The sequence below is a fragment of the Pelophylax lessonae genome (assembly GCF_965119305.1).
Source record: "Pelophylax lessonae genome assembly, chromosome: 6".
In the NCBI taxonomy this organism is placed as follows: Eukaryota; Metazoa; Chordata; class Amphibia; order Anura; family Ranidae; genus Pelophylax; species Pelophylax lessonae.
The window spans coordinates 103,375,178-103,387,694 of NC_138773.1; the positions used below are offsets into that span (position 1 = coordinate 103,375,178).

General features: G+C 45.3%; 1 protein-coding gene across 3 annotated transcripts in view; it reads right to left on the reverse strand.

Annotated features, from left to right (window-relative positions):
* Positions 1-12,517, reverse strand: part of TRRAP (transformation/transcription domain associated protein) — a 300,061-nt gene that overhangs the window by 112,953 nt on the left and 174,591 nt on the right. For all 3 annotated transcript variants that reach the window (XM_082261087.1, XM_082261086.1, XM_082261085.1), the window contains 3 exons: positions 6,140-6,427; positions 3,727-3,864; positions 363-475 (listed from right to left, as the gene is read on the reverse strand). In XM_082261087.1, coding sequence (XP_082117213.1) covers positions 363-475; positions 3,727-3,864; positions 6,140-6,427 — 539 coding nt within the window. The remainder of the gene's footprint in view (positions 1-362; positions 476-3,726; positions 3,865-6,139; positions 6,428-12,517) is intronic.

Sequence of the window (12,517 nt, forward strand, 5' to 3'; positions counted from 1 at the left end):
TTAGAAGATGGTGTGTATTGAATAGGGCTCTTTTCCTACAACCCAGAGAACATGTTACTTTACAACAGTGGAGGAAACAATTGTACAGGCTGAACCAAGAGTCCAGAAATAAAAACTAATAAATATCTACAGACTACTGGTTTGCTGCCAGAAACCTCTGTGTACAGGTGACCTGAACACTTTACAGAGAAAAGTCAGATTCTAAATGGAATAAAACTTTTTTTTTTTTTTTTTTTATTTAGTAGGAATTGCCTCTTCAGTTACTTTCTTCTTTTTTTTTTTATTCACCTAAAAAAACAAGCTCCAACAATAACAAAGTTATCAGAAAGGTGAAGAAAAGAACAGACAGAATTCACACTTACCGGATCCAGTGGTCCTCCCACAACTGATATTCGGGAAAAACAGCTGGAGATGCATTGCTCCTTTCATGTTCTTTTTTGGCTTTTTCCATTGCTTTTTCATAGGTTTCTTGGGCCTGAAAGAACAAAAGCTCAAATAAATCAATAGCTTTTCATCTACAGGATCTGTATGTACGCATTCTGAGCCTGAAGACGGATCAATATGTACACACATCCACCGACACGTGAAGTACGGACTGGATGAGACCAACACGGTGCACAAAATATCTCTAAGCTATCTGTGGCCCTACATGCTTGTTAAAAAAAAAAAAAAAAAGTCCCCTTCAAGACAAATAAAAAACGCATGTGGCAACATGTTCCTACATCAGTAAGGTTTCATAACCAAATACACTTGAAATTAAACAATGGACTGAAATCATGCAATGAAATAAAATTAATACAATAAAATAAAGATAGTGGTGACCTTACCCTTGCCTAGGTGCTGAAGTAGGGGTCACGGAAGAAAACCCAAACCCCCCTCCCCCCCCCCAAAAAAAAAAAAAAAAACGGAGAGTTGTGATCCATGGGAAAAAAAAAACACCCACTCAGTCTGAGCTTGCACAATAAATGAGACATTGATTGTTTAAAGACTAAGTTATTTCATAGGAAAGTACACTAAATAGTTAAAACGTGAAGTACACCCCAGCTGTAACTTAAAGTTAAGGGTATTATGGGGGGCTCTATTGCTGACCCCACTGACTTTAGAATTTTCTGGGTCACTGGAACAGATATGCAGATGAAGAAATTCGGAGAGGTCAGTACTTATATTAACGTCAGCATGACAGCCAGTCAAATAACAGTTAAAAAAAAAGATGCCTCACCAATGGGGCCTTTATGCTTATTTTATGACAGGTCCTTTAACTATCAATTCTTCAAAATAATTGCAAAAAAATATCTGATTAAAACTGCCACTACCACGTTCACTGGAGTCATTTGAGGCAATAAAGCTGAACTTTTACTGTCTGTTTCATAAAAATACACAAAACGATTATAAAAGGCCAAATGCCAATGGCAAAACAATTAGTCCCAGGAAGTAAAGCTGAATTTATCCAGCCTTGCTGTGAATGATGTCAAGGTCTCTGGGTCAGGGAACATTGCCTTCCATCTAATGCTCCTGAAACAGGTATTTTGAATTGTGACGAATGCACTTTAAAGTTTTCTCACAAAGAGAACCATACAGAGCCTGAAACTCAACTGGCTTTTGAATTTACTGAACCCTCAGTATTTTGTAGCATTTTTCCTGGGGTATCTTACTTGTAACAACAAAGATACCTACCGTGTGCTAGAAGGATGTCACTGCCCATTGACCTGAGCCAGTGTCAGGCTTGCACATCAATTGACGGGGAAGGGGGGAGGGGACTGTCCATCTAATAGTATTGCTTATGGCAGTAAGAAATAGAATCTCAGATGTGACAAAAACCTGGCATCTTGGCAGGTTTCTTTAAGGATCTTTTCCAAATGAGCTTCAAAGGAGGGTGCTGAAGGGAGGTCTGAAATTATGTATTAAAGAGCAACTCCACTCTGGTTGAGATGAGAACAAAGCATTCCCTTCTGGGTGTTCTACAGTATGTACATTGCAGGGATTCTAAACTTTGTAGCAGATTCCTTTTGTTAATCTAAAGAAATAGCTGTTCGTCTGTGTCCATGTGCTAAGTAAATCTGCGTTGGAGTGACATTATAATTATCAGTTGCTGCACCTGTATGGCTCTGATTAGGGAAGTGGCAGAGTCTGCATCCCTTTAGACACGATTTACCTTTGGGAGAATCTCACCAAAAATTAGATTTTTGTTGCAGGAGATGCTCAAAATCCGACTTGTATCTTAGTGCAGACTTCTGGGAAAATCAGTAAGCCAATCACACAAGCAGGAAATGACATATCTGGGGGGGGGGGTGTTCTGTACACCATCTGTGTACAGAATAATTTCAGGTAGGCATGCATATTGCATTTTACAGAAAACTACAGCGCTGCAGACAAAAGGAAAGGTCATTTTTTATAACATTCAACTACAATATGACTTTTGCAGCAATTGTATACACTATATTCATTTTTTTTTTTTTTGCTTTTTTTTCTCCCCACAAAAGGCGAGTTCCCCTTAAGACAAAAGGCTCAATAAACTAGAGCACTTTGCTAAGCACTGGCTGTTTCTTGTGGTGTTCTGAGTGCCAAGAAACTTTGTATGTCTAGGCCAAGCCTGAGGCCACCAGCCCATTTATTTTGACTGCTTTGTCTTAGTGGGCTATCCCACCACCAAAGAATTGGACAACCAGGTTAAATTACTGCAATATGCAGGTATTTTCACAGTTAGTTTTCATATTTATATGGTAAGAAATGGTATATTAAATAAACTTGAAACATTTCCCCATCATACGTTAATGTCCTTGTTTCTGTACTCTACTACTCTAAAGATACCAGGCTGACCAGTTCCTGAGTCGCATATCCTCTAGAGCTCAATTCTTAGTTGCTGGGGATTAGGGATGAGCTCAGGTGTGCTTGGATATTATGGCACTTTTCCACTGCAAGTACCGGCTTGGCTCTACTCGGCCCGGTTTGCTTTTCCACTGCTGGTACCGCATGGTACGGTGTTGGAACGGTTCGGTACGGTTTGGTATGGTTTGCTTTTCCACTAAAGTAGTACTAAAGTTAAGTGGGTGGGATAACAATGATTCTCTGACCAATCAGTGGCTAGTAGTGACTGCATGCAAAGGATTGTGGGATATGGTACCGGGTATGGTACCTCTTGGAACCACAATCGAGGTGGTACTGTTTTAGAGAGCCGTACGGTTCGGTTCCATGCAGTGGAAAAGCGCAGCTGTACCGTTCCTACACCGTACCATGCGGTACCAGCAGTGGAAAAGCACAAAAGCGAGCCGAACTGTTCGGTTCCATGCAGTGGAAAAGCGCAATAAGTCTGAAACCCGACTGAGATAACCCTGCCAGAATGCGGCCTCTGGACCTGAGGCATTCCCTGCAGCGCAGCCATACATATACAAGGCATGTATGCGTACAGCTGCAGGGACAAGAACAGCTCTGCCACTTAGGATAGATGGTCCACGATGACTGCTTCCTGGCAGGTGTAGAGTACAATTTTAACATCCCTGCTGGTGATTTATTAAGCTTCTCTGGGTATAGGTAATGTGGCTAGAAAAAAGGCAGTACAGGAGATGTTCTTTTCACAACATTCAAAATGAACATAAAGTCCTATTAACACTAACTTAAGCCTCATTCACCATGAAAAAAAAGTTGCCTCTAGCCTTCACCTAGCTGACATGAAAAACCCAACGATTATTTTCCTAAGATTTAGGCAGAGCATTAAATATGACAGAGTACCTGCTCAAAGAATCCATGCTGCTCATAAGCAATGGCTGTGGCGGTTTCTGGGAACTTGCAGCGTTTCTGCCACAAACCAGCCCACATGTCTTCTTCTTGGAGAAGGGAATATAACTCTGCAAGCGAGTCCAGGATCTCCTAAAAGAAACAGACCGATATATACATTTATGATATAAATATGTAACAAGGGTTTCATAGAAAATGTGCCATAGCAATCTTATATGACACTCCTCCATCAAGTATTTCTGCCTAAATCCTTCACTAATATGCAGTGTTTATTGCAGACTCAAATTGGAGGCCCTCTAAAACTCAAAGCTTTCAAGCCTGGCAAAATGCAAAAGTAACCAATGCAGGGTTTATACAGGTTGAACTGGATGGACTATTGTCTTTATTCAACCTCACCGACTATGTAACTAGGTAAAAAGTATAAATGTTTATCAAGCTGAAATCCATTACTTTGGTTATAGTGATTGGTTGACTCCCCCTTTAACTTCATATCTCTCACTGATCGGTTTTCTCCTTAGTAGCTGGCATGGCCTTCCCACCTCCCCACCAAGTCAGTCGATCTATCCAATCCTACCTAGTTGTTTCTTCAATAATAAAATTCCTCACTAAGGAGAAAAACTGGTGGAGTGTGATTCTACCATTTAATTCTGTAATGGCATCTGAAAATGGGTGCAACCAAATATTCTAGTTGAAATTGCACACCACTGAAGACCTTAAAAAAGATGGCTGCATATGATTCAACTTCCCAGGAACCAACAAAACACACATTTTAAGTGGAGCTGACCTTTAGGCCTCAGACAAACGGGGCCTCTGTCATAGCCCCTTCTAAATGCCAGAACTCCCGATGCTTAAAAAAAATAAAACAAGCTAAAAAATGTATATTGCACACACGTTTAGGTGTGTCTAGTGTTTGAACATTAATGCATTCTATTGGCCAGAATCCTAATTATTCTGGCCACTGGATTTCATTGACGCTCAAAGACTCATCTAGCGTCTGTGTGTGTTTAAACTTATTTAGGCACATCAAGTGTTTTTCTGCTCTTCAGCACCCCTCCCGTACCTTTGGGGTCTTTTTTCAGCCTGTAAACACTCCTTTTCTAATAGGTCTGTAAATGTCTGTGTGCACATGAACACATAGGCTTACACAGAGGTTCTTTCTAACAGGCATGGAAAAAAAAAAATCCTCATGCCTGTAAAAGTGGCATTTTTTTTAAGCTCTGTGTGCATGAGCCCTTAAAAAACAACTTTACTTTAAGTAGTTACCCCTTAAAGTGTCCCCCCACATTCCTTGTTGTAATCCACATACTTACTTTAAAGTGTTACTAAACCTAAAACTTTTTTTACAATAATGTATTGTTTGCATTAAGGTAAAAAAAATGTTTTTTAATTTCCCTGTGCCCCCCTTACCCTGTGTGAAGAGTAAGAGAGGGGAAAAGAGATCAGCGCTGTGCACGGCTGTATCTTTTCTCCCCTTACCTCCTCTTCACACAGCAATCGAGAAGCAGCAGGAGCCATAGGCTCTTGCTGCTGTCAATCAAATGCAGTAAACAGGAAGTAGGGGCGGGCCTAAGTCTCGCTGTGTAAGCCTATGGAGCACGGCTCCATAGACACACAGCTCAGGAGTGCACAACACCACGTTTCTCCCCATAGCAAGTGGCTGGCTTTGGTGGACATAAAAAGAGGGGGAGGAGCCAAGATCAGAAGAGGCGGATCTGGGCAACTCTGTGCAATACCACTGCACAGAGCAGGTAAGTAGATCGTTTTTTTATTTTAATTAAAAAAAAATCTGACTTTTAGTAACACTTTAGGTTAACATGACATTTTCCTTTGACTTTTGTATGCTCATATAAATAAATCGCTGATCAGCAGATCTTCAATATATAAAGCCGGCCACTCTGTGTACTCTCAGTAAAGAAATCCTTTTATTGGCTAAGTACATCAGAAATGCTATGATTAGCAGATCTTCCCCGTGTTTTAGGGAGCTCTAGTTCACTGCACTCCATCCCATTACTCTCTACCTTATTACCAGGTTTTAACTACCCAATTCTGTCATTGAAAATTACTGCTTAGTATACTAATAAAAGCCAAGATGGTTTTCAATACATTGTTAATGTTTTGCATCACACTTTTACTTTTTTGCTTTGAATGCATCTGTTCTTTATTAATGTGTCTAGGGTCTTTGTTGGAACATCTCTATCCTAAGCAAGGGAGCAGAAAAATAACGGAGCAGTGGGAAACCAAATCAGGTTTTAATGGCTCAGAATACATGTTCATAGTGCATTTGGCACAGAAAACAAAGACCGCGTACATTATCAGCACAGTAAAACATTATTACTTTCTGTCTGCCAGCCAAAATTTATATAGTTACCTTCTCTGAAAGTGCTGATGCAGGAGGAACAACACTTACTTGCTGTGGTGGGGTGATGCTTTCTTGCTCATAAAATTCATTTGTTTGTTTAGGTTTGATCTGAAGACTGAGGCCTTTCTCAAAAGCCTGGTGTTCCAGCATGAGTGTGGACCGAAACCACAGATTGTGTGTCTTCCCCAAGTATTTCAGTACACAGGGTCTGATGGGGATGGGCGGCACACACTGAGACATGGCCTCCACAAAGCAGTTCAAGGCACTCGGCTGACAATCTCTCTGCACCTGGTGGCTCCCGCTGCAAAGGAAGGGGCTGATTTCCCCTGCTAATGCCTAAAAACAAGATGAAAAAGCAACGATTGTCAGCTTCAATTAACTGGAACCTCCTGGGCACCTTTATCAAAATAAAACCCATATGAACGAAATGACAATGTACTGTGAATTATTAACAGCAGCTGAAATAGCGTAAACCCAACACATCATGAGGCTAATATTCAAATGATAACTCTGCAGCCTAGAAATCGAGTACGATAATGAATCTATGCATCCAAACAGAAAATAGATACAGGTATTTTGATTTTGGATCCAAATAGCAGTGCTCATTTTAGGCCAATTCTATTCAAACAAACATGCCTACTCATATGTGACAGCTCCAAACACCATAGCCCTTATTGAAACAGAGTAAATGCACAAGGCTGAACACAAGGGAAGATTGATAGGTTCATAAGAAATAGTCTGCTTAGACAACATTTGTAGCTCACTTCTTGTACCGGATTCTAATATGAGTGCTGTAGCTGGTAAGTCCCGTGGCAGTTGCAAGCAGTAAAAACACGATTTTTGTACTTACTATAACATCCTTACCTTGGAGTCCATTAAAGGACAGATGAATCCAGATAAAGCGGGGTTAAATTGCTACCAACAGAGGGAGGGGTCACTGGCAAAAAGAAAAATTTGTAAGCCACCCCCATCACGAAGTTCTCACAAATACCCCAGACACAGGTAGAAGAAACTATCCAATTCACTCAAAGCGGCTGAAAGATCACACCTGGGACAATCTGCTCCATAAATAAAGGTTTGCTGGCCTTCTCAGAATCCAACACCCTGACAACAGAGAGAGGCAATGAAATAGACTGGAGAAAGGGAGGCCATCCCACATGAGAGGATAATGAGATTTTTGACTTATCGTAAAATTAATTTCACATGTTCATTGACGGACAAAGCTCCTGATCTTCTTAAACATTAGGATATACTGCCCCTACAGGAGTAGGACACTAGGCAGAAAAAAAAAAAGACTGCCTACGCCTATGGGCAGTCCCAGGGAGTATACTCCCTCTCCCTGCTATAGTTTTGTTGCAAGCAGTGTCAGAAGAATTACAACTCCAGAGGGGTGGGTGCTGTGTCCGTCAATGAACATCAGAGAAATGGATTTTACGCCAAGTCAAAAATCCCATTTTCTCTTTCGTTCATTGAGGGACACCCATCCTGATTTTCTTAACCATTGGCATGTCCCAAAACAGTGTTAAATGTGAGGGGTGAGAACAGCGAAAAATAAATTCCCAAGGCTAACAATAGCCAACCAGGTAAACAGAAGCTCAACCAAAACAACTGGAGCTCACATCCAAGGCATGCAAAGCAATTTCCTTTGGATGTTTTAGCTTGGGACACAGGGAAGGCAACACCACTGTCTTCATTCAAATGAAAATCAGAGACAACCTGAGGAAGGAACGATGGACAGAGGCGAAAAACCACCTTCTCTCTGTGATCCACCAAGTAAAGTGAACGACAGGATAACGCCGCCAATTCCGACACCTGTCCCACCCTGGGACAGTGTTAGCAGGGGAACAAAGACCGCACTAAAGGGGTCAAGTGCCTAACTCCATGAAGAAAAGTACGTACCAGGGAGTATGTGGCCAAGGGTCGTTGAAAGATGACCGCCAAAGCAGACACCTGGCCTTTGATGGTACTCAAGGCCAATTTCTGTTCAATCCCCCGTGAAGGTCAAGGTCCGAGCCACCGAAAAGGATCGAGGATGAACCCCAAGAGACTCACACCACACAATGTACATCTTCCACGTAAAAGGAAAGATCCATTGGATCAACAACATTGGAATCACCGACTCAGACAAAAACTCTATCTACCCGCAACTCCCGTTCAACAGCCAAGCCGTCAAAGCAAGCGACTGTACAGCAGGATGGAAGATTGGCCCTGGGGACAGCAGATCCTCCCTGAGAGGAAGCTTTAAAAGGAACGTGGGTGAGCAGCTGCACCAGATCGGCGTACCAAGCCCGGCGAGGCCAGTCCAGGGCCACTAAGATGACCAGAATCTGTTCTGCCTTGATCCTGCGCAGAAGTCTTGGCAGAAGCATGAGAGGAGGGAAGGCATAAATCAGAAGAGACTGACCCCACAGGGCCACCAGCGCATCTGTGGCGTCCGCCAGAGGATCCTGTGACTGAGCCACAAACCTCTGCACCTTTCTGTTGAGCCAAGATGCCAACAGATCCATCTTGGGGATGCCCCTATCAGAGACACAACTGATGAAACACCTCCGGATGAAGGGACCGCTCCCCATGGTCCAGCGCCTACTGATTGAGGTAATCCACCTGCCAGTTTCCACCCTTGGAATGTGTACGATGGATTAGGCTGGAACAAACCCTTCTGTTAACCTTAGAATGCCGGCTACCTCCAGAGCCGCGAGGACACTTCTTGTGCCCCCTGGTGATTGACATAAGCCACAGCCATGGCATTGTCTGACTGAATGCGCACAGGACATCCCTGAAGGTGATCCATTCAATATTCCAGGCACAGTCTGATCGCTCAAACTTCCAAGACACTGATCGGTAGTATGCACTCTTCCAGTGTCCAGATCCCCTGCGCATAATTTTTGCAGAGGACGCCTCCTCAGATGGACAGGCTGGCATCCGTGATGACCACTGTCCAATACAAGCGGAGGAAGGATTTGCCCAGCCGAAGTGCCGGAGAACATAACCACCATATCAGGGACTTTTCGTTCACCAGCTTATCCGGATTGGATTGTCCAGAGACTGTGGATTCTTGTCCCATTAAGCCAGAATCTTGTATGGAACTGTGCAAATGGGACCACCTTGAAGGTAGAAACCATCAGGCCCAGCACCCAGATGCAAGTCCAGGGGGGTGACCATCTGCTGGACAGCAGGAGACAAATTGCAGCCTGCAGTTTCCACAGCTTTGTGTATGGAACCAGAGCAGACTTCTGACAATTCAGAATCCAGCCAAACTCCCTCAAAGGTCATATGGTGATTTCCAGGTTTTCCACCAGAGCAGTAGGAGACTCCGCTCGCAGAAGGAGGTCGTCCAAGTAGCCCAGTACTGCGATCCCCCATTGGCGTAAAAATGCTAGCACTGGGGCCAACACTTTCATGAAGACCTAAGGAGCGGAGGCGAGACTAAAGGGTAACACTACAAACTGATAATGCTCCCCTCCCATGGCAAAGCAGAGGAAGCGCTGGTGACTGACACATATTGGAATGTGAAGGTAAGCGTACTTGATGTCGATGGAGGTGAGAAAAACCCCCCTCATGCAGGGAAACCACCACCATGCGAATGGACTCCATTTTGAACTTCTGCACCCGCACAAAACAGTTCAGCGCCTTGAGTTTGAGTAAAAACCCATGAAAATATTCCGATGTCGGAACCGGGACAATCACCTTTTGAAGTAAAAAGTCTTGCACTGCCCCAAATAGAGCCTGTAAGCGGACCGGGGACAGTGGCAAGTTGGAAGGAAGAACCTTACCGGAGGGTAAGAACAAAGCTCGATCTTGTAGCCGGACCGTATGACCTTGTGGACCCACTTGTCTTGTATCAGAGAAGTCCACGGGTCCAGAAAACAGTGAAGGTGTCCCCCCACCCCAGATACGGGTGAGGGCGCTCCTTCCTGCTGAAGGGTCCTTGTCCACGGGTCTGGAGAAGCCAGCTCTTGACTTGCCAGACCAAGTTCACTTGGATCTTCCAGCGGAGGCCCCAAAGGGCTTGGATCCCTTGTCAGTCAACCCAGAGGAATGAAAAAAAAAGTATGACCCGAGAAGGAGGGCCCACGTCTACGAGGTTATTTGCCCTTAGTAGCCTGTGGAAGAAAGGTACTCTTCCCCCCTGTGAGACCTTTAATTATGTCATCCAGGGTAGCACCAAACAGGTGATCTCCTTGAAAGGGAAGGTCTGTCAGACCTTTTTAGAAGTCTGGTCCACAGACCAGCATTTGAGCCAAAGGACATGCCGAAGGACCACTGCCGAAAATGTGATCCGAGCCACTAGGGGAGCCGCATCCAAAAATGCATCACAGATAAACTGCAGCCCCTGGACCAGCTGGTCTGCCAGCTCAGCAAAGGCAGGGGAGAGCTACTCCCCCTCCAGGCTACGGCGCAAAAGCTTAGCCCATTCGGTCAGGGCAGGGGTAAATATCGACCTTCGTGCCGAACCAGCTAGGGTGTACAAATTGCGGGCCACAGCCTCCGCCTTCCTGTCAGCCAGGTGCTTAAAAGGCAGGGACTCTTCAATCGGAATCATGGTTGCCATGTTTAACCTGGAAACCGGAGGGTCCACCACTAGTGGAACAATCCACTTCTTCACAACTTGCTTAGGGACCCCAAGGGGACGCTTTGGTCGTCCCCACTCTTTAGTGACAATTCTGTCAAATTAGGAGGTGAAAGGGAACACCTTTGCCGCTCTGTATGGCTTGAGAGTCCCAAAGGAAACCTGCACTGCAGCTGCGTTCTCCAAACTTTAAATCTCAAGCCCAGATACAATCAGTGCGTCCACCAGTTTAGAGAAGTGGAGAAATCATACTCACTATCTGAGGATTTAGAGCACGTGATCGCACGTCCAGAAGGGTGACCCATGTCCGCGGCGGCCAAATCAGATATAGGATCTTAGGAGACAGATGAGGCAGGGGGCGCTTTATGCCAACCCGTTGCCCAAAAGACACCTCCACCTGGGACACAAGGGACTCCAGGACTGCTGTCAGTGCATTGATGGATGGGACCCGGAGGGCCCTGCAGCCCCAGAGAGTGGATCAGGTGATGGGGATGTGCTTTAAAGACTCCATGAGTCTCTGGGGGACCCCATAAAAAAAGTGTAAAACACTGCTAAAGGGACAACCCTCAACACTCTGGCAGCACCACCGGTTTCCAGTCACAGAGCACAGATCAATCCTCAGCAGAGAGGGAGAGGACCCACCAGACTCAACACCCTGAAGAAAGCAGGCACTGCAGCCACCAGGAGAATCTGCACTGCACGAATGGCAATCAGGAAACGAATGGATCCAGGAGTCAGCACCAGGGGATGAGGATTGGCTCCCACTGCCGAAATTGCAACCCTGAGGGCTCCACTGTCATGACCGCCACTATTTTCAATGGCAAAATGGCCGCTGGACTACACAAACATGGCCGCCGTGCATTGAGCACACAGGCTACTAGAATATGGCGGCACCACAAGGCTCCCAGGAGGAATTCCTAGGCCTCAAGGACAGGCCCAGGCAGAAATGGGGGGCCCTTGCAGGAGCCCCCACCAAGCACAGCTCCCCCCCCCCCATCGCCAGCATAGCGCCCTGCCCTCACCCCAGGAGGTGGACCAGACCACCCACACAGCCCCAGCATAGGTGGAGAGGGTAGGATGGGGGGGGAACAAATGAAGGTGGGGGGTGCCTGACGGGAAGGATGGGAACCCGGGGGTCCGACCATCCCATGAAGGGGCCCACGTACACCCCAGAACCCTTCAGGGGAAGAGGGGGGGGGGGGGAAGCTACTCACCATACCAGGAACCAGGCGGGCACCACTACAGACAGAACCCTCGCCATCAAAATAGCGTGGGCTGTGGGCCAGGAGGAACGCTGCGATTTGGGCCGAGACCCGGTCGTATGTGACCTCGCGAGGCATTTTACTCGCAGGCCAGGAGGGGGTAACTGACCTAAGTTCAATTGGCTGGTGGAGATAAGGCTCTAAGGGCCCCTGCTGCAGATGTAATTGAACAAGGGTCTTCGACTTCTTATTAGGCCTTCCCTGTTGAGAAACTGTGGCATCCTTAATCATGATATCCAGCAAAGGTCTGAAAGGACCTTCAAAGACCAAAGTAAATAGCTCGGATGTGACATCAGCATCCCATCAGTGTAACCGGAATGCTCTGCAGATCTGTGTGGATATCAAACCTATTAGGGAAATAAGCTTAGATTCTTGTAACAAGCCATTAAAATTGAAATTGTAATGCTCCAGACAATTTGTTCCACATACTCAGGTAAACATGGTTCTACCTTCGGGGTGGACAGAAACTTTTTAAGGGATCTGACCCAATCTGCCATGGTTTGACAGAGTAATGGCAGTGCCAACACAAGACAAAGAGGGAGCCACTAGCCAGTTCAAATGCGGACTTCTAGAGGGATTCTAGTTGTCAGTCAG